The 21,988-nt window shown below is 37.3% G+C and overlaps 1 protein-coding gene across 1 annotated transcript in view; it reads left to right on the top strand.

Annotated features, from left to right (window-relative positions):
* The window catches only part of pcdh11 (protocadherin 11), a 136,516-nt gene that overhangs the window by 76,080 nt on the left and 38,448 nt on the right, over positions 1-21,988 (top strand). Inside the window, exons 5-6 of the mRNA XM_026142903.1 lie at positions 3,552-3,587; positions 13,681-13,879. Of these exons, the coding sequence (XP_025998688.1) occupies positions 3,552-3,587; positions 13,681-13,879 (235 nt within the window). The remainder of the gene's footprint in view (positions 1-3,551; positions 3,588-13,680; positions 13,880-21,988) is intronic.

Below are 21,988 nucleotides of genomic sequence, written 5' to 3'. Positions count from 1 at the left end.
TTAGTTACTCATACAAACGTGGTAATGGATTTATTCAATGGATAAGTGGGCCCAGTGAGACTCTGCATGGGGTCCAGAATTTGTACTTCGCCACAGGCCAAGTATTATAAGTTGGAACAGGAATAAATTTTGATTACCTTAGACTCATTTTTTATACTCAATATGCAAATGTATATGTACTTAGGGAGACTTCAATACTGGCCCATATATAAGCGTAAGATGAAGGAAAATAGCCTTTTTAATATCCCTAATATACACATAGTGTTCATGTTGCGCTTGTCTTGCATACTGCGTGCACAGTTTCCACTGTAGATGGAATATTAGCTACCCTCCTGTAACCTACGCTCAGCTGGAATGCACTCATTTCTGTGACTTTTGATTTGTTTTTTCTCGGTTTCTCTACCACTGTAGCAGCTTGGCATGCCAGAGCTCAGACCATTGCTTGTGAAGAAGGTTTGTCATAGGACTTCAACCTGCCTTCAGTTCATACTGGAACTCAGTCAGTAACTCAGTCCTCTAGTCGGTTCACTATCAAGTCTCATTACTAGCAAATATTTTGCAAAACATGCCCTCCAAAGCAACAATATGTCCTATATGTCCCTTTTATTCCTATGTACAGTGTACCCACAGTGTCTCAAAATTAGGATACATTTGGATACAGAAACAGAGCACAATAAGGTCTGGTGTTTTTAATCAATTATTTATCCAATATTTTAATGATCAGAGTGCCTGGGGTGATCAAAGGCGAGGTTTGAGCTCCACTGCCTTTGCTCGCTAAGACATCCCTCTGTACTTTGATGTGGTTCACCAACAAATGCACTTATCTTAAGCATAACTCTCTCCCAGGCTTGCATATGAGTGCTTTGAAACTGCTAGTTTGAGAGGCGTAAATCCAGAGAGAGGGTCACTGACCAATCCATACTGAGGAGAGAAAAAAAGAGAAAACTCATACATTTATGGTCTCTGACAGTCAGATGTACAACTACTGCTTTGAATGTCATCTAAATATGAAACAACCACAGGTCACTTTCTCAGGTCCCTTATGTGCATTATCATATATTTAATTGGTTGGCAAGGTCTCTAACTTGAAGTATGTGTCACAAGATGTTGAATAAAACATTACTTGAAGAAGAAACAACTGCCCGGTGGCTGCCCTAAGTAAAATTCTGCTTTAAATGACCAGTCATTAGATGCAAATGAGTAAATCTTCAGACAGACTTGACTGGTGTTGTTAGTCTCAAATGTGCAGACAAAATACATAAATAATAAAATAAACATGTACTTCTCATTTGCGTAAACAGTAAAGGTACATTTAAAGAAAGACACCGATATATGCCTTTATAATATTTTTGTATTCCTTATAATCTGATTATGAGTGCTTAGTAGATATTTAGGGCATAATGTGATGATGAAATGATAAGTGGAGTGTTAATTCTAATTACAAGCTTATGTAATCTACTTTGATATGAGTGACATTGTCTCCATATGTAGAAGAGATTGTTAAGAGTGCATCTACAGTTGCAGTTCTTGAACAGGATACTTTTGAAATTGATGTGCTGCTGATTTCATAGTAATTACAGTGATTCATATGCCAAGCAAGTATCGTGACTGTGTTAGAAAGATCTTAATCATATTTTTGCCTTGCAGAAAATTTAGATATGGAGAAAAAAAACATAGAAATAAAAGAAATGGAAGGTGGCTTTGAAATCTGCCCCATTTGCAATAATACCTAAGACGACACAATGTAAAAATCCTCGCAGCCAGCAGGATTTATGAGCGAAAACAAAACGAAGGGACATTTCCCATCCTTCTTTTCCACTAAGCAATTGGCATTGATAACATACCTCCTAATTCATTTGTTTAAATCTATTGCCACAAGGTGCCAGCAGCAGCATTATAGTGCAATTGTAGTGAAACAGCAATACATCCAGTGACACAGCATAAGTCAAGTGTAAGCACAAAAGTAAGGCCTAGGCAAGGTTTTACATTTAAAATTTTCTCAGTTGAGTCATTTGTTTACTAATGGGTTACACTACCAGTTGTTAGTACCTGCTCCTTGTAGGCCTTCTTACACTGGTTGTACTGGATGGTCTGTTTTTGATTCGAGTTGTGAAGCTTGTCGTTTCTGTTTTTCTCGAGAAAAGTATTCTTTTGTATTGTGCTCAGAGGTCTGACTTCTTGTAGCCAAACCACTTCAATAGTATTGAAGTGGCTTCTTTTCTAGGTACTAAATTGTCATCAGAGGCCATCATGTTGTGTTACTTTCAGGCATGTTTAGGTTTGTGTCACTGTTGTCCATGCTGGGGAATATATGATCAATAATATTGCAAATGAACTTTCATAAACAGTTTATGCAACATAAGGTTGTTGCTGCCTACAAAAGATTTTTTAAAAGCCATCATTTTCTGTATGCACATCATACTCTAAAGCCAATATTAACATATGTTAACTCCATATATTTAGACTCCAGCTTTTGAGGGAAACACTGCTAAATGATATGCTTATCAGCTAACTGCTAGCTTTGCTTGTCTGCCTTTTAGTGTTGGCTTTATCAGAGCTTTTGTGCTATAAATGCAACAGTAGGGTGTTCTGGGCACAGTGGATGATGATGAGAGGTGAGATGGAGCCAAACCGTAAATGTATGGGCTGTAAAACTATAACAATGAGTTGAAAGATACTAAAACCCTTTATGGATTCTTATTTTTTTCTTTTTAATTTAACTGGCCACCACAAAGAACCATTTTGTTTTTAGTGAATATCTTGGGGCGTACTCCTCTATCGCTCAGTCAGTAACAGCATCCCTTGGCGAATAATTATGGAGGGATAATCTGTTGACATGAACTTGTTTCCTGTTCATTGTTTTACCGTTCCACCCCAGTAGTCCTCTCAGCTTCTCCCCTGTCTAAGTGGCACTTCACTGCCACATTTCTTCTATTTTCTTTGCAAATAAAGTCACGTATTCAGATTATTATACACAGTACAAAGAAAACAAAATTGGTGATTAAAAATTAAATACTCTTATCTCTCTGTGAGTTATCTAAGTCCCCAGAGAGAGGATGCTATTTTGCAGGCTTGCGGGTGTCTTTTGTTCCCAATTTAGAAGCTTGTCACTGTTTATTGTTAATTTTTGATGCTTCATTTGATATTCTGTTCACTTTCCTCCCTGACATGTGGAGAAAACATCTTTATCAAAGTATCAGATGTAGGGCTTCTGTTGTCAGGATGTCAGGTTTGCCCTATTCTTTACTTTTCTGGGGAGCGGGTGTGTACTCTGCAGCCTGGTTTGCTGGCGAGCCAACTGGGCACGGAAGTGCACTGCACAAAGTTTGTATCCGAGCAAGAAATCAATATGTATCCTTATTCTCAATTCCTACTTCAAAAAACTCTCAAATCTACGTGGTTCTCGATTGTGAACTCTGATTGACTCTAAGAACACCGGAAAGTTCCCCGTGCACTTTCCTTTGCTGAGTTCAAATATCAATTTCAATTGTAAATTCTCTATAGAGTTACAGTCAGACAGCGATGTAAAAATCTGTCATCTTTCCTTGCAGGAGGCCTGTCAATTGGGGAAGATCACCTCTGTGAATGTGAGTGCTTAACATTTTTTCTGCTCTCTCTTGCATGTTCACATCTATCAGCATGAATGTTGCCTGATAAAGCACTTGTTTGGACTGCTATTATATTTTACAGCAAACAAATTAACACTGTCAGCTAATGTTAATACTTGGGTGAACATTACAGATGTCAAGAACTGTTGTCTTTTTCAACACAATAATTATTTACTCTGTGCAATTAGAGTCAAACACATCTCACTAACGAATGTTTGACGCTCACTGTCAGATGCACATTCCTCCACAATATTATTTTTTAACTGCACAGGTGTGCCATTATATTAACACTGTATGGTTTAAATATGGTTACATGCAATTGAGCGCTAGTTTCAGACTTTAAATGCTTTTTGTCTCGAGTGTAACACATTTTTTGTTTTGCTTAAAAAACATGTCGTTCCTCACTAAAAATAGCAAATAATAAACAGCTCTGCTTATGCCGTTGGTTGAATCTTAAACAAAAAGCACAGATGAAAGTCCATTGCTGGATTTGATTCTAAAAATTCTGGAAATAGCTAACAGAAATGACAAATCTTCTTATTGTGATGGCCTTTTCCGTTTGTTATAATCATATTCTAGTATAAATACGACTAACGCGAGTTAGAGCTATAAAGCCCTCCTGGCCACATGGTAATGTGTGACCAAACGACCAATAACTTGTGTCCATAATAAGACATGTGAATGAGATAATTAAATAGTATTCACGAGTTAATAAGACATGGGAATTAGATATTAAATCGTGGCCACAACTTCATTATAAAGTGTCCATGACTTTGAATATGAGATAAACAAGATCAGAAAGCTGCAAGGTGTCTGATCTTTTAATTGTTGCCTGAAGCGCATAGAGCTTTGTTCACGTCTGGGCTCAACCATCAAGTCAGATGCTTGTAATTTTTGCCCTCTCAAGATCTATACGTGTATAAAAATAGCATAAACAACAAAATTACAAACTATTTTTGTTGTTGCTTCAGAGCAGGTTGTTGTTTTTAGGTGCCAGGCTGTGTTTAAACAGAACACAGGTTATCAACACATCCGTCATGTCACGTATTTTGATTTCTTAGCCACTACTCAGTATTCCTCAATTATATAATTCCTTACACAGAAGAAAACAACAGACATGTAACAGGACTGAGAGAGCGAGAGCTGGTTCAGGGCCCCTCCCACTGCTGATAATGCAGGATATTATTATAACTCATCCCAAGGTTAAAATAAAACAAAATTAAATCAAATTTATAGATGCTTCATGTGTGATAATTTCCCTAAAGAGCTCGCTTGATGCTGTCAGTAAACAACAGATTCTGTATCTTGTGGCCAGGCATTAATAACACATGGCAACAATTTAGTTATCATATCTGTATTCCTAACTGCCTCTTAGCCACAAGTTATTGATCTTGTCATCACAAATAACTAACTTGTTGCCATGCAGTAATATTTTGTCCACCAGTGTCCCCATCAGGCTCCATAAATAGCTGAAAGATGTTGTCAAATTTCATGTTGACAACAGTATAATGTCATAAGTATTGAAAAGCATCGTCTTATTACTTTAAAAGTTGTTTGTTGGATACATGACAGAGTGAAATGTTTATTCATTTATCACTAAATCCCATCCAGTATATGTTCATAATGTTTCACTGTAAGGTTTATGCCACAGCTGACCTAAATTTAGACTATTGGTAATAACAATACAATGTAATGGTAAATCTATCATCAAAATATTTTAAAATGCAAAAATATAATAACTGTTGTAATCCATGAATTTTCAAATTTGCTGTTTTATAAAACAGCTGAAAAAAGTAAAGCACATCATTATTATTTTTTGATTAAGGTGCCAAATCACAATTATTTACTTGGCTTCCTGAACAGAAAAATTAGTTTTAGTGGTTGATTGTTATGCTTGATTAATTTCTGACTTCTCACAGCAGTCCTGTGTGCTGGCTCTGTTATGGGTATAAAAGCACAAATTCAGTTTGTCATTTGCCTAATAAATAACAATATAAAACACACATCTGATTTCAGATGTGTGTTTTCATGTTTTATGACAGGTAGTCTAATAGATTTGTATTATGTCTGTAAGCATCCTGAGGGATGAGGAGTGTTTGGGGGAATCACAACAGGACTGTTAAAGTTCTTCCTTACTGTTTGCACAGTAACTTGCAACCCAACTTTTCTGCAGTTTCAGCATAATGTTAAGCGGCAGAAAATGCTTGTGTTAAACTCTCACATTAGTTTTTTGACTACACAGTCAGAATTATTAATAACATCTGTTGCTTATTCATACTGAAGTCATCATGTTGGTGACATTTCACATTTCAGTGTGAGACCACAGTTTGCCAGGACTGGAGATATTATATGTTTTGTCATAACAGTGTCACACAAAGAATATCAGAATTATCAGTGTATAACAGCAGATGACTCAAAGACTGATGACAGTCAAAAAAACCACCCAGTAATCTCTCAGCCCACTTGCTAGAATCACCTCCTTCTTGTGTGTTCCTGCTAACTCATCATCTCACAAGCAGCGGCATATCGCCTTACACATAATAGGCAGAACTGGAACAGCATGTACAAAAAATATCAAAGAAAGGACTAAAGAAATACCTAAAACCACATTGTTTTTTATTTATTTATTGCCAATGTTGCACCACCTTCACATCAAGCAACACTGGGACATGCAGGACACTGCTTTTTGGATCTTGCCATTGCTGTATAGCCGCTTTTTTTCACTCTACATAAGACACGTGTGACATGACAAATCGCCATCTCCTCTGAACAGATTTATGCAGGTCTAGGTGTGCCCGCGAGCTGATCCTTATCTGAAATGGCAGAGCCAATCTCCCCTGATTCACTCCTAAGTGGTCTCTGTTTATCACTCAGTAAGGTGGTTGTCAGCCAAGTCCCCCTCTGTGCACCGCTGACTTCTTTGCTATTTTGAGAGAACGGCAGTTGGGGGGGGGCAGTATATGTAATAATAAAAGCCATAGAGCTGCAGCCTACCAGAGAACAAGGTGGCAACCACTTGGCCTCCCCTCTTCTCTATCTAAATATAGCCGACTTATAATCCAGTAACCCGTGAATTCATCCCTGCCAGGGTGGTTACCAGAGGGCTGGTTTTGGATTTTCAAGCTTGTTATATGGTAGAACTTGGCATGCACGTCTCCTGTTCGTTTATCTCTGTGTACATACTTCTCAAGGCAGTGTTTTATCTGGCTGAACGGGCTTTGTTTGGTCTTGATATCTCTTACAGCAGCTTGTCTTTGGTTTATGGATTTCTGGCAGCTTCTTTAAATAAGTGATTATGCTTAGCAAAACACTCACCTTGACTCCTTGGTGAATGTTTGTTTTTGTTTGTGGTGTTTGTTTTTCGACATTAATGTTTTATTCGCATTAGTCATTACCTCTGGGAGCAAAACTTTTATTTATTTAAGAGCTATTAATGGTATTTAATTGTAATTAATATTGTAGCTCCGAGTGACTTTGTAGCGAGGGCACCATGAAATCGAATTAGGCTTTTCTTAACATCTGGCATCAACTTGAAGGAGCCTGAATAAACAACAGTCTAAAAATGAAGACACTCCCTCATGCAAAATGATTATGTCCTAATTGTCACGGGCAGCTGTTTGTTCTAATAGATTCTGGGAGCCATTGTTGAAGCAAGTTTTCAGTAATTAGAATCATGTGGAGAGAAAGCGTGCTTTTTTGTAAAGCTGCCAACCTTCCGTAAGTGGGCTTTTTCTTTTGCTGGAACCTGGACATTGCATTTGCGTGCATCCTCCAGTAATTTGAGAAACAGCTGCCAACGCTGTTTGAGAACAAGTAGATATTTAGACCACTTGAAAGCGTGGGCAAACATGGCACACATAACTATATAATTTTGCCAGCAAGGTATTTCTTCTTCCACTCTGTCTTAGAAAATGAATAAAACCATGAGAAAAAAAAGGCTCTGTGCTGTAGAATATATACCACCAGAGAATCTCCCGCCATGTGCAATAAAAAGAAGATTGATTTTAGTACTACGTCTTGTGTTTTTATGTATTTGAGAAATTAATGCAGCGCATGTGAACAAATACATTATTCCTCCAACAAAACGCTTTTGTTTCAGAGTTTTTATGTCAGACAATAGTTGACGGCTATGTGTGTTTGGCTGTTTGTTTCTTTGACTGCATGCCCCCTTTTTCTGTCTTTTTCTTCTTATTTCTCGTCTGTCTTTTTAAGGGCATACGCACACTCAAACTCTCACACACACTCGCACAAACGGAGAGCAGGATTTGAGGCCTCGGGTTCCAGATGAATCAAGAAAGAGAAAAAAAAGAGTATTTAACAAACTGCTTGAACATCACAGTATTGAAACCACTCAGTTTGTGCTTTCAGGGTGCTAATTGTGAGGATTTAGGTTAGGCAGCCCACTCTAATAATTTTTAAATGAAGCTTTTTGGTGCACTTTGTTTTTGGCAGCTTGTCCTTCTTTAGAGCCAGACTTTAGTTCGCTCTCCATCTCTCCTCTGTTTCCTTTGCCTTATTTAGACTTATCAAACAACAACAACTGCTTTATCTATACACTGTGGTGACTATGGAAAAATATGTGTGCGCAGCTTCTCCTGAGCTTAAAGGCGCAAGTGTTAATGATGTTTTTAATTCAGGACATGCATATTGCTTTTGTTGCTATAGCAATGGAAAATCAAGATAGTCATTTGTGCCAGTTGTATTTGCTCTCGGAAAAAAAAAATCTTATCAGTTTGAATAATGGGATGAATAAAATTCGCTGCAATAACCGAAGCTGAGGGCGTAATTATATTTTATACGTTTTATGCCTCTATACAGCGTGATGCAGTATGATGTTACTGAGGGAATCATGTGTAGACATAAATTCAAGCTGCAGTCTATATTACAGAGACTGCACTGTGTTTCACCATGGCTGCATCAAACTCAGATATCCTCATTTCTGATTTTGTCTTTGTAAAGGAAACAATTTTTTTTATCAAAGTAAAAATATAAAAGTCTGTGGAGTCTAAAGATTGCCCACAATATAAAGGACTGTAACCATGTAGTTTGCTTTCTGTTAGATTAGCAAACATGTTAACGGAGATACTTACAGAGTATATTTCTTTGTTAGCTCCAAAGAAAGGTCACAACATAAACTTCTGTAAACCTCCAGAGAAATCAAAGAAGCCTGTACTGTTGAGAAGAAAATGCCCACACTCCTGTGATCCCCAAGACTTTACAAATCAAAGTCTCAGCCTCCACACACGCTTCCACTTCTTTTGTGTCTAAATTGGGTGAGAAGGAAAACTAGGACATACAGTATTTCAACCTGTTAATACACATCCCATATACCACAGGACCTGTACTGCACAAGTGTCAATTACAAGCCTTACAGATACCCTATATAGGAAAAGTAAATTAATTATTTTGTGCCACTATTGTGAGCGCACGTAAAAAAAAGTTTGCAGGTGCAAGTGTTGTATTTTGAGGAGAAACAACAACAGCATGTTCAAGCTTGATCAGCTGTTGTTAGAATTTATTTAATATTACTTTCTAGTATCAGCTGGTGTTTGCTGGAGCCACAGCTGTTAAAGCTGCTGCTCATGATATCGGTTTGGAAACATGAAGGTTATACAAATCATACATATATACCAACAAGACAGTGTACATCACTGTTACAACAGCGTTTGTTTTAGTTCAAAGGCTTTATGGTTTTTCCTATAATACCTGGTGGTGTAGTCGGTGATTTTTTGTCAGTTCATCCTTATATATTATGTTTAACCCGAGTGACCACCCGGTCAGCTGATGGGTAACAGGCATCTCCGAAAACGTTAGAGCAGTTATGCAAATATGTGATGTCTTGATGAATCGAGCAGATATTAGAAGTTTACACAGCACCATTCTCACATGAAAATATCTTAAAAGTTTATTTTGTGACCCAGACAGAGTAATATTTCAAACTCCGCCACTCTGAGTTCCTCCGCCACTGCCTCGTCTGAATTTTGGACGAAATGGATTTTGGGATATTGCATTTTGTCATTTCGAGCTGATTGGAGACCAGAACAGCCAATCAGATTTTTTTGCATCCAAATCTGTGATTGGCCGGTTTTGTGGCACAAATATAACGGTGTAGAGAAAGAGTTGAGCGCGCACGGGCAGAAATGTTGAGAGCGCGAGCAACACATCGCTCAGAATAGTGGCACAAAAATAACGCCATATTTAATAGGCCTGAGACACCCAAAACATTTTGCCAATATAAGGTCACTGTCTCAGTTATTCAGTTTAAAGATGGATACACTATGGAGTTACTGTAAAAGAAGATAAACACTAGATAACACAAGTCATGAAAAACATTTAGGCATGGATTTCCCTTGGAAATGTCATCTCACTATACTCATTCGTCTATGAGTAAGTGTTGCTGTCACTCCTTCCTTGGTGTTAATATTCTGTCTTTGTCATTGGTGGTGTCCTTAGAGCAGGGATGTGAAACACATTTTACATCGTGGGCCGCATACAGCCCACTTCGATGTGAAGTGGGTCGCACCAGTGAAACACAATAAACATGTAACATTACAGAAGACATTGATCATTGTGCCTGTAATTATGAATTTAGACTATAGAGTTTTCAATAGTTAACAGAAAATGTTCGTGTGCTTCGGTGTAGTATGGGTGGCAATGGACGGTGGGGCTCTATATCAATCAGAAAAGCTGTAACACTAAGGGCCTTATGTTAGACACCCTTGCCTTAGGGGGATGTGACCAGAACCAATACCTGTGCTACTTTTCAATACCAAAATTCTAAAAAAACAAAAACTATTTTTGTTTAAGTGTCACAGATAAAAAAAAATCAAAGAAAACAAAGGTACATATGCTGCTATTGTTCAGAAACCGATGGGGACAGCATACATCTTGAACATAAACATGTGTTCATGTCTACTCTTATATGCTATATGCTGAACTATATGAACCACAGAAAAAAAACTTTACATGGAAGATGGCGGCTAGTGCCGCTGGCCTGACTTATTGTTACGAAAGACAGTAGAAGTCGGGGATGGAAGTATTTTGCATTGTTATGCTGAAATACCGTACCTTAAACCTGTATTTTAAGATGACAATAGCTGTGGTGCACAAAGAATTCTGGGGCTATAGGGGTCTGTAGAAAAAACAGGTTTCTGTTTTGACCTCGACAAACACTTTTCTGCTGACTTCATGGCCTCAATCACTCATTTTAGGTCACACTGAATAAAAACGAATTATTGTAAATCTTTGTTATACATGGTGTCTCAGAAAGAATAATCTGATTTCAAAAGGCTATATATTATTAAAGTGATGGAAGTTTCAATTTTAAAATACAGCACGTCTGAATATAGAGTTTCACATGTAAAATAATGTTCACAAGTGCTCAGTGTGTTTATTCATTTTATACTTAATATTAAATCCCATCCAGTATATGTTCATAATGTGTAATACAGTGCTTAACACATTTATTAGACCACCCAGTGTAAGGTTTATGCCACAGCTGACCTAAATTAACAGTGTTGGTAATTACCAAAAATCATTGTTTATTTTTCTGTAATGCTTAATCTACCAGTACACACAAGTTATTTAATCCAAATATTTTAAAATGCAAAAATATAATAACTGTTGTAATCCATGAATTTTCAAATTTGCTGTTTTATAAAACAGCTGAAAAAAAGTAAAGGACATTATTATTATTATTATTATTATTTGATTAAGGTGCCAAATTAAAATTATTTACTTGCATTCCTGAACAGAAAAATTAGTTTTAATGGTTGATTGTTATGCTTGATTAATTTCTGACGTCTCACAGAAGTCCTGTGTGCCGGCTCAAATGTGTGAATAAAAACACAAATTCAGTTTGGTATTTGCTTAATAAATAACAATATAATTTCAAACACATTTTTGACTGATTTCAGATTTCTATTTGTGTTTTCATTTGTTAAACACTGTGTTATGTGCTTAATGTCTGTACGCATACTTAGAGATGAGGAGTGTTTGGGGAATCACAACAGGACTGTTAAAAGTTCCTCCTGATTGTAGTTTGCACTGTAACTCGCAACCCAACCTTTCTGCAGTTTCAGCATAATGTTAAGCTTAAAATGCAAAAGTGTTCGGTGCGTCCCTCTTCTGGATGCGTATATCTACACGATAGTCAAACCCATACTTTTGTGAGCGTGTCTGGAGTCAATGTAGCCACTTCTACTGTTATTCTACCAGCAATCATGTAAAATTCACAAACTGCTGTTTCTAACAGTACGTGTTTTGCTTACTCTTTACTATGTTTCAAAATAGATAATTGTCTACGATATGAAACTGCATGTTAGCTAACGACTTTTAATTGATGCGTCATTCAACAATTTACTTCTTCAGAAACCAGCGGGCAGTGTCACTGTAGCTAAGGCCATCTTTTATACTGTTTATATAAAATACACACTACCTTTTTATTTGGAATTGGCATTATGATATCAGTTATGTCCCATAGGCTATAATGTTTGCAATGGCTAAAAAGATAAATAAATGAATGAATGAGCTAACATATTGGAGCTAATGATCGACTTCATAGTACCATTAGCAGGTTACCTTTCCAACCATTTCATTCAGTCTTTTCGTCTTATAAACAAAGTATCATGTTAACGTTTTAAGTAACAAGTTTGTCACCACCTTGTTGGTGTCTTTAAATTACTTTATAATAAAAGATTTTATGTCTAAGTAGTGATGTTTTTTTTTTTTTTTCGATAGTTGGAAAAAATGGCTACTGAGTATTGTGTAATTTTACTGGTACTGGAACAAACTAGTCTCTGATACTGTAAAATATCTATGACCTAAAGCCTACAGTGTAAATGATAATTAGTTAAACACCAAGCTCACCCATGAGCCTTACCCTACTTACATGTTAAGGTTAATTGAATCAACATCTTGATATGAAATGGTCTGGTCTGTATTTGTATAGAAGAAATAGAAATGGAAGAAACAGGACTCAACAATCACAGTTTCAATTGATGATAACACTGGTTTAGTGAATCACTAAAGCCTTTTATTCTGTTTGCCCCTTCAGTCAAAAAAGAAAAAAAAAATCTCAAGTGTTGCGGTTAACACCATACACATAGTTTTGAGATTTCTGCCCTCACCCCAGCACAATGGCTGTGAGAAGAATTTTGATTGTGGTGCTCAAAGCTTTGATATATTTTAAAAGATTAAACAGTGTTTTTCTGTAGAAGAAATGTCCTTGTTTTTCCAGACAGATCTCACTTTGAAGTATTCATAGGAACTCCTCACTGCTGAATAAAACAGTCTTTAAAAAAAGAAAACAGTTCACTCTGTTCTATGGATTATAAAGAGTACCTTTAACACTACTTCTAGAATGAAGCATTGCTGCCAATATTTCAATGTAATTTCTCAACTCTGTAGTCTCTCTATAGTCAAAACAAAAACTGAGATTTCATTCATCCTTGCAATGGGGTGAAGGTAAAAATCTTAGAGGTGGATATTTCAAAACCTGGACCGATACAGTGGGTTTTATTCATTCAGCAATCAGCCCATTGTTTATGACCACTCACAGGTGAAACAATCATATAGGTTATCTCCTAACAGCAGCACATGTCAGGGTCTGGGATTTATGCGATTTAAGTAAAGAGTGAGCTGTTGTCGTCAAAATGCGGGACCGGGGAGAATGAGGAAGCGTAAGGACCTGAGACGCTTTGACAAAGGCCAGATTGTTTGAGCCAGACGACTGGGTCTAATAACAAGGGCTGTTTGTGTTAAGCTGTGATGAGTGAGAGGAGAACCATAAAATGGTGACAGGGTGTTTGTTGCTGAGGAATGTGGAGCAAGTCTGATCCAGGATGGACTTAAAAGATCTGCTGTCTAGGTCTGTCTTTAGTATGAGAGTAACTACAAATTTAAAAAAAAAAGTTCACCCCTTACCTCTTAAACTGCTTACAGTCACTATAATAATGTAGGTTTCTGTATTGTTATTATTATTAGTAGTAGTAGTATGATGATCATGATGTTCATATTAACAGGACAGAAGCGTTTCTCATATAAACATTTCTTATCTTCTGGTGTGCCTCAGACCCAGCGCCGTGTGACGTTCCATCTTCCAGACGGTTCCCAGGAGAGTTGCAGTGACAGCGGGCTTGGAGACCCGGAGCCTAGCATCACTGCCAGTACCACCCAGCCTCTTCCCCTTAGCTTCCCACAAGAGGAGTACTATGAGCAAACATCACCTAACAGCCGGACCGAGGGAGATGGAAACTCAGACCCTGAATCCAGTGAGTAGTATATTTTTGCTAGATCTGACAGCAGGCAAATCCTTTCTTTTATGTTTTTCATTTTTATTATTGTTTGTGCTTTGTGAGGCTGACAGCATAATTTACAAGTGGCCATCTGTGTTTTAAAACAGTACAATTATTTACTGAGATTACAGCTGTGATTGTAATTGTAACAACACAGCTTTGCAAACACTAAACCAGCGGCCATTTTTGTACAAAAAAACCCAAAAACAACTAGCTATGCATGTTGTTTTTGTGAGTTCATTCTTTAAGCAAGCAAAAAAAAATCCAATATTTCGCTACGTACTCATTCTTAGTGTGTTATATTTGACAGTTTTCTTTATACAGATTAAACCAAACACCATCTCAGTCATTTTAAAATATGCAAGTGAATTGGTTTCATTAAAAAAAAGAAAAACACAAGCAGTGATTCTGTCATGGGAAAGCAGAATAAAATAAAAAGGATGTAATTTGCACAATAGTGTGTTTGCTACTTAAAATTTATTTTGTAAGGTTAATTTTTTTTAACTGTTGTCCAGTGTTAAGCTGTACAACGTAATGGGAATTATTCCTCTGAAGTTTTAACTGTGTTGCCAAATTGTATTTTAATGATTCACAAGACAGCTGTCACTCCATGGCTTACTGCCCACTGCTGTTTTCCATAAAACAAGCCTTTTTAAACTCAGGGATACACAACTCCTTCCTCATGCATATACATTTTAATAGTTGCTCAAACAAGTTCCAGATGGAAAAAGAAACGTCCTTAAGACAGTGTAGAAAAAAACCAAAACAAAACAAAAAAACTCTGGGTTTTTTCATCAGTGTCAGTGATGAAACACAAGCAGCATACCAGAGATGCTGCTGAAATTATTTCGCCATATATGACAAGACAGCATGAACAAGGCTATTGTGGGTCCCAGTGAATCCAAGTGAATCCGATTTCATTTTCTGGATATAACCCTCCATCGTATATTTCGGACAGGACTGGTGTAGATCTTCACTCTGTTGATTTTCAGTTTTCTGTCAAAATGTGAGACCGTTTTTTCTTTTTCCTATGCAGCATATAAGATCCAAAGAACACTGAAAAATAGATTTCTTTGTATACACCTACATGCAGTAAAGCCATTGTGTCATTGTTGTAAGTGAGACAAGAGTCCCTGGTGTCTCCCCAGCATCTGGGCTGACAGGTTTGGGGCCTGGGTGTCAGTGTGAGTGTGATTGTGAACGCTTGTGTTAGGTATTAAACAAAATGGGCGACATTGTGGTGATGGCCTTCTGTTCATGGCAAGATTGTGAAGTTATAACAAGACATTTTTGTACGTTTAAAAAAACAGTTTTCACACATCTGTACACATGCATTTTTATAAATGCATGCAGCACATCTCCTTCCCCAGCTGTTCTCTATAATGTATTCACCATGTTGACAGTAGTGATTCATATGTGATTCATTCGAATAGTGAGGCAATTGCTCATGATTCCATTAATATACAGAGACATAAACATCTCATACTTCATAAACTTGCTCAAATACTCCACTTATTACCCACTTTCCCTCTGGGGTAATATTTGTTGAAGTGTCTTAGCTTTAGACAGAAGACCATACTAATGTAATAAATGCATGTGTACTTTTACAAATTGCTGCATGAAAAATCCTAGTGAGTGCTGTATCGGAGTCTAATATAAGTAGTTGGATATTAGAAAAGCTATTTCTAGTTATTTGACCACAAAGTCACGCGTAATACTGTATTAAAGTCAATATAGTTCTAACAGATAAATAGTAAAGGCAGGGAAGAGGAGAATGGATCATTTTCAAAGCTAATGTGCAAGCCATATAAAGCGATTTGATTAATATGCATCTTGTGTAATTTAGCAGAACCTTGATGAGTTTACAGGCTCGAGGAAATTACAGGAAAATCTCATTTTAATTCCTATAAAATAGATCTTTCATAAACCATGCATTTCCACCTAAAACCAAGAGTCTTTTTCATTTGCTTTTGGATGCTACCGATTCAACACACAACACACTTGCACATCATTTCAAGGCAGAGTGAAATTCACCTGACTCATCGAGCTCCATTTTCTTCTTTCAGAAGTTAAGTCAGATAAACTCTGACTCTGTGCAGCTCAGTTCAAAAAGAGAGATGGATCCTGTGCACGTTGACTGTCTCAGAGATGAGTGTGTTGGTGACAGAGGGGGGCCTAAGATGGATTAGATATGGTTTTATCAATGAGCACCAGGCTGGCATGGCAGTGGCAATCTCTTATCGTGTCGTCTCAATTTGTAAAGCAGAAAGAACAAGGAAAAGTGTAAAGAGGAGAGAGGAGATGGAATGACTCCAAGTGAAAAGTGAGAAACAGAGCTGAGAGATTGAAAGACCCGAGCAACAGTAGAACGAGAGAATTTCGAGAGTCAAAAGCAGTGTTGTTTCTTAAAGGTGCTTCAGCTAGAACCTGAATGTCAACTTGCTCTGAATAATTGTCTGTGCCAAAGGCAAGCCATGTGGCCTTCTTATGACAATGAATTTCTCAACTCCTCTTTAAACCTGCATCTTTATTAGACCACCCTCTCTTGATATAAAGTTCATATGACATTTTATGTTTCTATTATTTATGAGTAAGGCGGCTGTTCATTTTATGGGTTCTTGCCTCCCCCTCCAGGCTTATTTCACCACCCCGCCATCAGTCTTAAGCTGTCACCTCTCTTGTCACACATTATTTCGAAGATTTTGTTAGTTCTTCTTCTGTCTCGACAAATATATAAAAAGTCCTAATTAACATCATTTGCACGTACGTTTTTATGTCAGAGCTGTATACGTCAAACAGCTGGCAAGTGCAAAACTATACAATCAGAACAATTAAACATGGTGAATAGTTCAAAATGGGACATACATGTAATTCTTTGCTTTGGCATCTACACTATGTTTGTGGGTAGCGTGAGCATACTCTTGATCTGTCAACCTGTGTGGACACTGACATATTTCTGTGTTAATTTTTAACCTCACTTTTTATCTGCTTCACTTTTTTTGTGGTAACCTGTGCCGTTAAGCATATGTCGTACTAATGATGACCTGAAAGGCTTTTGAAGAATGATGGGAATCATCATGTCGCGAGCAGCGATCAGTGCTAAGCCCTCAGACAAAGTGGGGCAAAGTGGGAGCAAATCCCTGAGTCTAAATCCCTCACATTTTTCAAACAATACACAATTTTGTTCTCCGGACGATTTGTAATATACTTATTTCTTTCTCCTGTTGTTGGAGTTGAGGGATTTAGGAGCTTGTACTTTTGCCCACTTACAAGCAGCTCAGCAAAGGCAGTTCCGACGAAGTGCATTAGCCTCTGGAAGGAACATGAAATATCTGCACAGCACAGTGCCGTATCTTAATCTGTGGCATATGGCTTTCAAATGACCAGCTTACACCTTGTCTGTCTAAGATCTAAATCTGCTATTAAAATAAGCCAATCCTTTTTAAATACTCCAAATGTAATACGATTACAGTTCTGAATGTGTTGCAATGCATTCTGTATAAATCTAAAAAAAAAAAAAAAAGTAATTACTCATCAAATCAGAGATTTCAATCATTATTTTTTGTGTGATGTTTACTTTAACATTTTTGGGGGGTCTTTTATGGCACATTCTATAATTCCTGTGATACCAGCAGACAAATAATCTGATTAAAGGCTTGCAAAGTTCATACTTTCTGGGGGTTACATTCTCAACTCTTTGATTTCTGTAGGTCCAAAATTTTCATAATGGCTCTCAGACTGAGTTTCCAGTTGGCTGATTTACAACTGCCCTTTTCTTGTCTTTGGAAAAGGCCACTTGACTTGATCTAGTGTGCCAAACACGTTGGTACCACTTGAATTTTTAATACTTCTCTAACCTCCAACTCTACTCAGTATGTCTGGCCGCCCATTCGCTTGTGCTGAGATTGGAATTCAACTGTCTAGACACAATCTGCCAGCAAATAAAGGGATTTAATGAGGAAAAAAATAAGTTTGTGGGTGATTGGGACTGTGCATTACGAAAAAGTATAACACTACAGTTTATCATTAAAAGCAATAGTTTAGCACATCATTATGTGACAGCAGCAACATTACAGTGTTCAGTACAGTTAGCTGCATTAATTATTCATATGAGCCGGATCTCGGTTTCACTTTGAGGGTTCTCATATGCAATTAGAAGTAATGAATGTGCTTCTTAATTACATTCATTTGTGCAAATTTCCATTCCCCATTGAATTTTTTTCTGTGGAAACATTGTGACACTGACCAATGGCATATCATTTGCAATGTGACTAAATCCATTCAGCATAGAACAATTAGCTGTAATTAGTGTTACAATGTCATGAGCGACCAGGGGGAAAGACTAAGCTGACATGCAAGGGAGAAGAGGACCCTTGTTCAGAGAGTTAAAAGTCCAATATTGTAGCAAGAGCCAGATAATTGGCTGACCACAGGTTAGAAAGATGATGAACTGTTGTAAGAGTAGTTTTTTTTTTTTTTTTCAGCTTTTATGTGCAAGGTTGGCTGAGCAGGCATTCTCTTTGATAGCAATGCCACACTTACTTTAGCTGCCAATGCAACCTTTTACTTTTGCCGGCCCATCTCATCATCTGCTGCTGACAAATGAGCAGCTTCACAGGAGTAATTAAGAACCAAGTGCCTTGCTTAAGGGTACATCGCTGGTGGTTGAAGGATGGGAAGAAGGATTACCTTACATATTGTCATGTTATCTGACTTATTCTGGCAGCAGTGTGTATATTTAATTCATACCGCACATAAAATGGTAATGCAGCCTATTCCTTCTCTTGCAGTTATCCCACAATCTGCAAGATAACTTCTTCAGACTAGTTTTTCTTTCACATCATTTGCACCAGTTTGCTTCCTGCTATATATTTCTCCACGATATAAATAAATAAAAGCCTTTGTGCCTTCTGGCTCCCAGAACTTTTTTTACAGCTGCCCCAGTGGGCCTGCAACAGAGCTAAATGAAGCAACAGTGAATATTAACCTACATAGATTGGACCTTTCCTTTCAAGATGATTTTAGGTGCTTTTTCCTGCATTCTCTGATCACTGGGGGTCTAGAACTGAGTTGGAAAGGGGATTTAAATGGACTCATCTGTATCCTTCTCATCCAACTGGGATTTGGTGGAAGTGCTCAGTTGTCAGAGGTGAGGTGGAGGGGAACCCTTGTTTTATCTGGTTCAAATGCCACACCAGTTGTCTTGGAGAGAGAAAGAGACGAGCTATTGATCTGGAGGAGTCAACTCAGCTCACAGAAATCTCTCTCCACCCTCCTTCAAACAGCTGAAAAGTGTCATGTTAGAAACCTCCTTTTCCACAGTATTAGGGCCTGTTCTTTGTTGGCCTGCCAAAGTCTTCTGTGAAGTTGAGACAGGAGCTTTCTGGTGCAATCAGACAGAACTTACCATGAAAGATCTCGAGAGTGGCAGTTGTAGATTTAAGACATTTTAACAGCTCTACATATTGAAAGTTGAGCATGTTATTAGAGCTGAGAGCTGCAAACTAACTGCATATTATCCACAGGATATTAGGTAGATATATTTTTAGTACACCACTGACTTGAAGTCCTAACTATGTGCTTTATGTGGATAAATGTACTTTTTTCAACTATTGTAGGGGATTATATTTCTGTTTTAAATGAAAAAATGTTTGTGTTATTATTGGATCCTTTGATACTTTTATTTCAGCATCTGTGAAAAAGGCAATAGGCAGCTGATTTTTTATTTTTTTTAAATGTTTAATTTCACTATGAAATAAATGCTAATTGCACAATGTAGTGGCTATAGAATCATGAGACCATCCCCTTTTAGGTTGGTTCCCCATAAGCCTTTTTTTTCCACTATGCTATTCTGTCTGCCACTATGTATCAACATACGCAGGGAAAATGTGAGGCACAGTTGTGCAACCCAAATAGGTAGAGGAGAGTGGATTTTTTCCCCCAGTACCTATTGGCAGCTTTCCCCAGGTAGCTGAAATGGTGGATGGTGAAACAAAAGGAGTTACTGTGGAAACTCTACCTAGAAAAATAAAAACAGCCTGGTTGTCAGGGGAGGAAGGCAAAGAGGGAGAGTGATATAAACCGAAAGTAAAACAAAAGTGATCATGACTGGTTTACACTCATTGAGCTCCAGGGCTTTGGAGCAGTTCAGAACCAACGTACACTTAGTATTATTTTAACTAGATCACCAAAAAAAAAGAAACAAACAAAGAAAAAGAACATTATATTTGTCACAGTGACACAAGGAAGGCTCGTCTTCTTGCACATTTATGCATGAGCGTCCTCAGAATGAAATTTTTGAGAGAAAAATAAAAATATTGGCATGATACAGTGTCTGACTGTCCAAAAGCTCCTTTTTCAAACTGACTCAGCAGCACTGTGATACGAGTGGGTTTTTGAAAGACGTACACAATTAAAAAACGTATTTGAAAGTTCTTAACATGTTCAGTATGTCTTATGTCTGATTTGGGAAGGAATCAATAGCTGCCAAGTTTGATCGTATCTCTGGACAATGTATTCTGAACTCGGCAGGGCTGGAGAGAGACTTCAAACAAGGATAGCCGCTCAAAGGCCCCAGCCAGCAATCCACTTTGTTCCATTTCACTGACTCTGTGATTCCCAAACTGGAATATGGCTCAGGCTGCATATAAAACCTGTAAAATATTGTGTTTGAAAGAGGTGAGTGTTGTGAGTCCTCGATTCCATAGCTGATTTGGTCTCAGTATTATCAAACATGAATCATCAAAAGCAAAAACAACACACTTGAAGTAAAAAATCTGCGAGCTATGTATTTGATGATAATGGTGTCTGGCATATGCATGGTGCGATTAGCTGTAGGTTTTTATAGTCATATATTTTAGTCTGGTTGGAAATAAACAACCACTAAGCCTTGTCTTGAGCTTCTGGTCAGAGCTCCTCAGACAATAACCAAGATGAATTTTTAAATTCGGAAGAAAACCTCATCACACATTTGGATCCCACAATGCTCCAAACATTTCCTAAGATCTCTCCTTCAAGTATGATGACCTGAGGTTACACCTGACTGTAGAGCAAGAACCTCTGAGTCCCTACAGAAGCAAGAGGAAAACATGGGAAGCTATAAAATATGGATTTGCTAATATTTTATTCAACTTAATTAGATACAGATAGCTTTCACAAAAATCCCAAATGTAGATGACGTTAAAAAAAAAAAGGGAAAGATGTAAAAGTGAAAAATAATATCACCTCTGCACCAACCTGCAGCATTTGATTGTGCAACCAACGCTACATTCAGTTCAAATTGGCATGCTGGCTGCACTGTTTTAGCACCTCTGCTTTGACTACAGAAAATAATATTTACATATCCAGTCACTAAAACATAGGTAAGCAGTGTCTGGCCAGTGAAATTTAACTTTTTGGGTCTCAAAACCGTGTTCTGTCTGATTAAAAAATAAATAAATAAATAAATAAAACAAAGCAAGATGGATTAGCTACTGCTCTTTGATGGGAAACTGATAGGAAGACCAGAACTGTCCCAGCAAACATCGTTGAAATATTTGACGTCATTTCTATGGTCAAAATCGTCACATCACAGGTCAAATCAGACCTTTTCTTACAAAGTGAGAAATACTGGCAAGGAAGAAATGACATGTTTTAGCCTTTGTTTTATTTATTTATTTATTTATTTATATTTTTAAACAACAGCTAATAAGGTTAGTACTACAAACTGGTTGCACAAAGTTTAGAATCTTTTAATATTCTTTTAATAAAAATAAACAATAATTTTATGCCATTTATAGTTTTTTACATATAAATTCTATTTCATTTGTTGCACAGTAATTAACAGCAACTCTTATGATTAGCCCCTCTCTGTCCATAATGTCGGGAAACAAAAGCAGGATAAGCTCGGGATTGCTATTATTTAAACACAAAGAGCTCATAGGAAAAGTGCTGAACCCAATGACAAGAGTGTTCACGTTCGACTTACACTTTTGCAGTTGTGTTTTCTCTTTTTCCTTTTCATTGATTCTACCAAGTTTCTTTTCCTTTTCATTTTGGCTATTTAGTTTTAGTATTGTTCACAAAAAAATCTGAAGATCCCATTTC

This window comes from Astatotilapia calliptera, chromosome 2 (assembly GCF_900246225.1).
Source record: "Astatotilapia calliptera chromosome 2, fAstCal1.2, whole genome shotgun sequence".
NCBI classification, from domain to species: domain Eukaryota; kingdom Metazoa; phylum Chordata; class Actinopteri; order Cichliformes; family Cichlidae; genus Astatotilapia; species Astatotilapia calliptera.
This window is presented reverse-complemented; position numbering and strand designations above follow the sequence as displayed.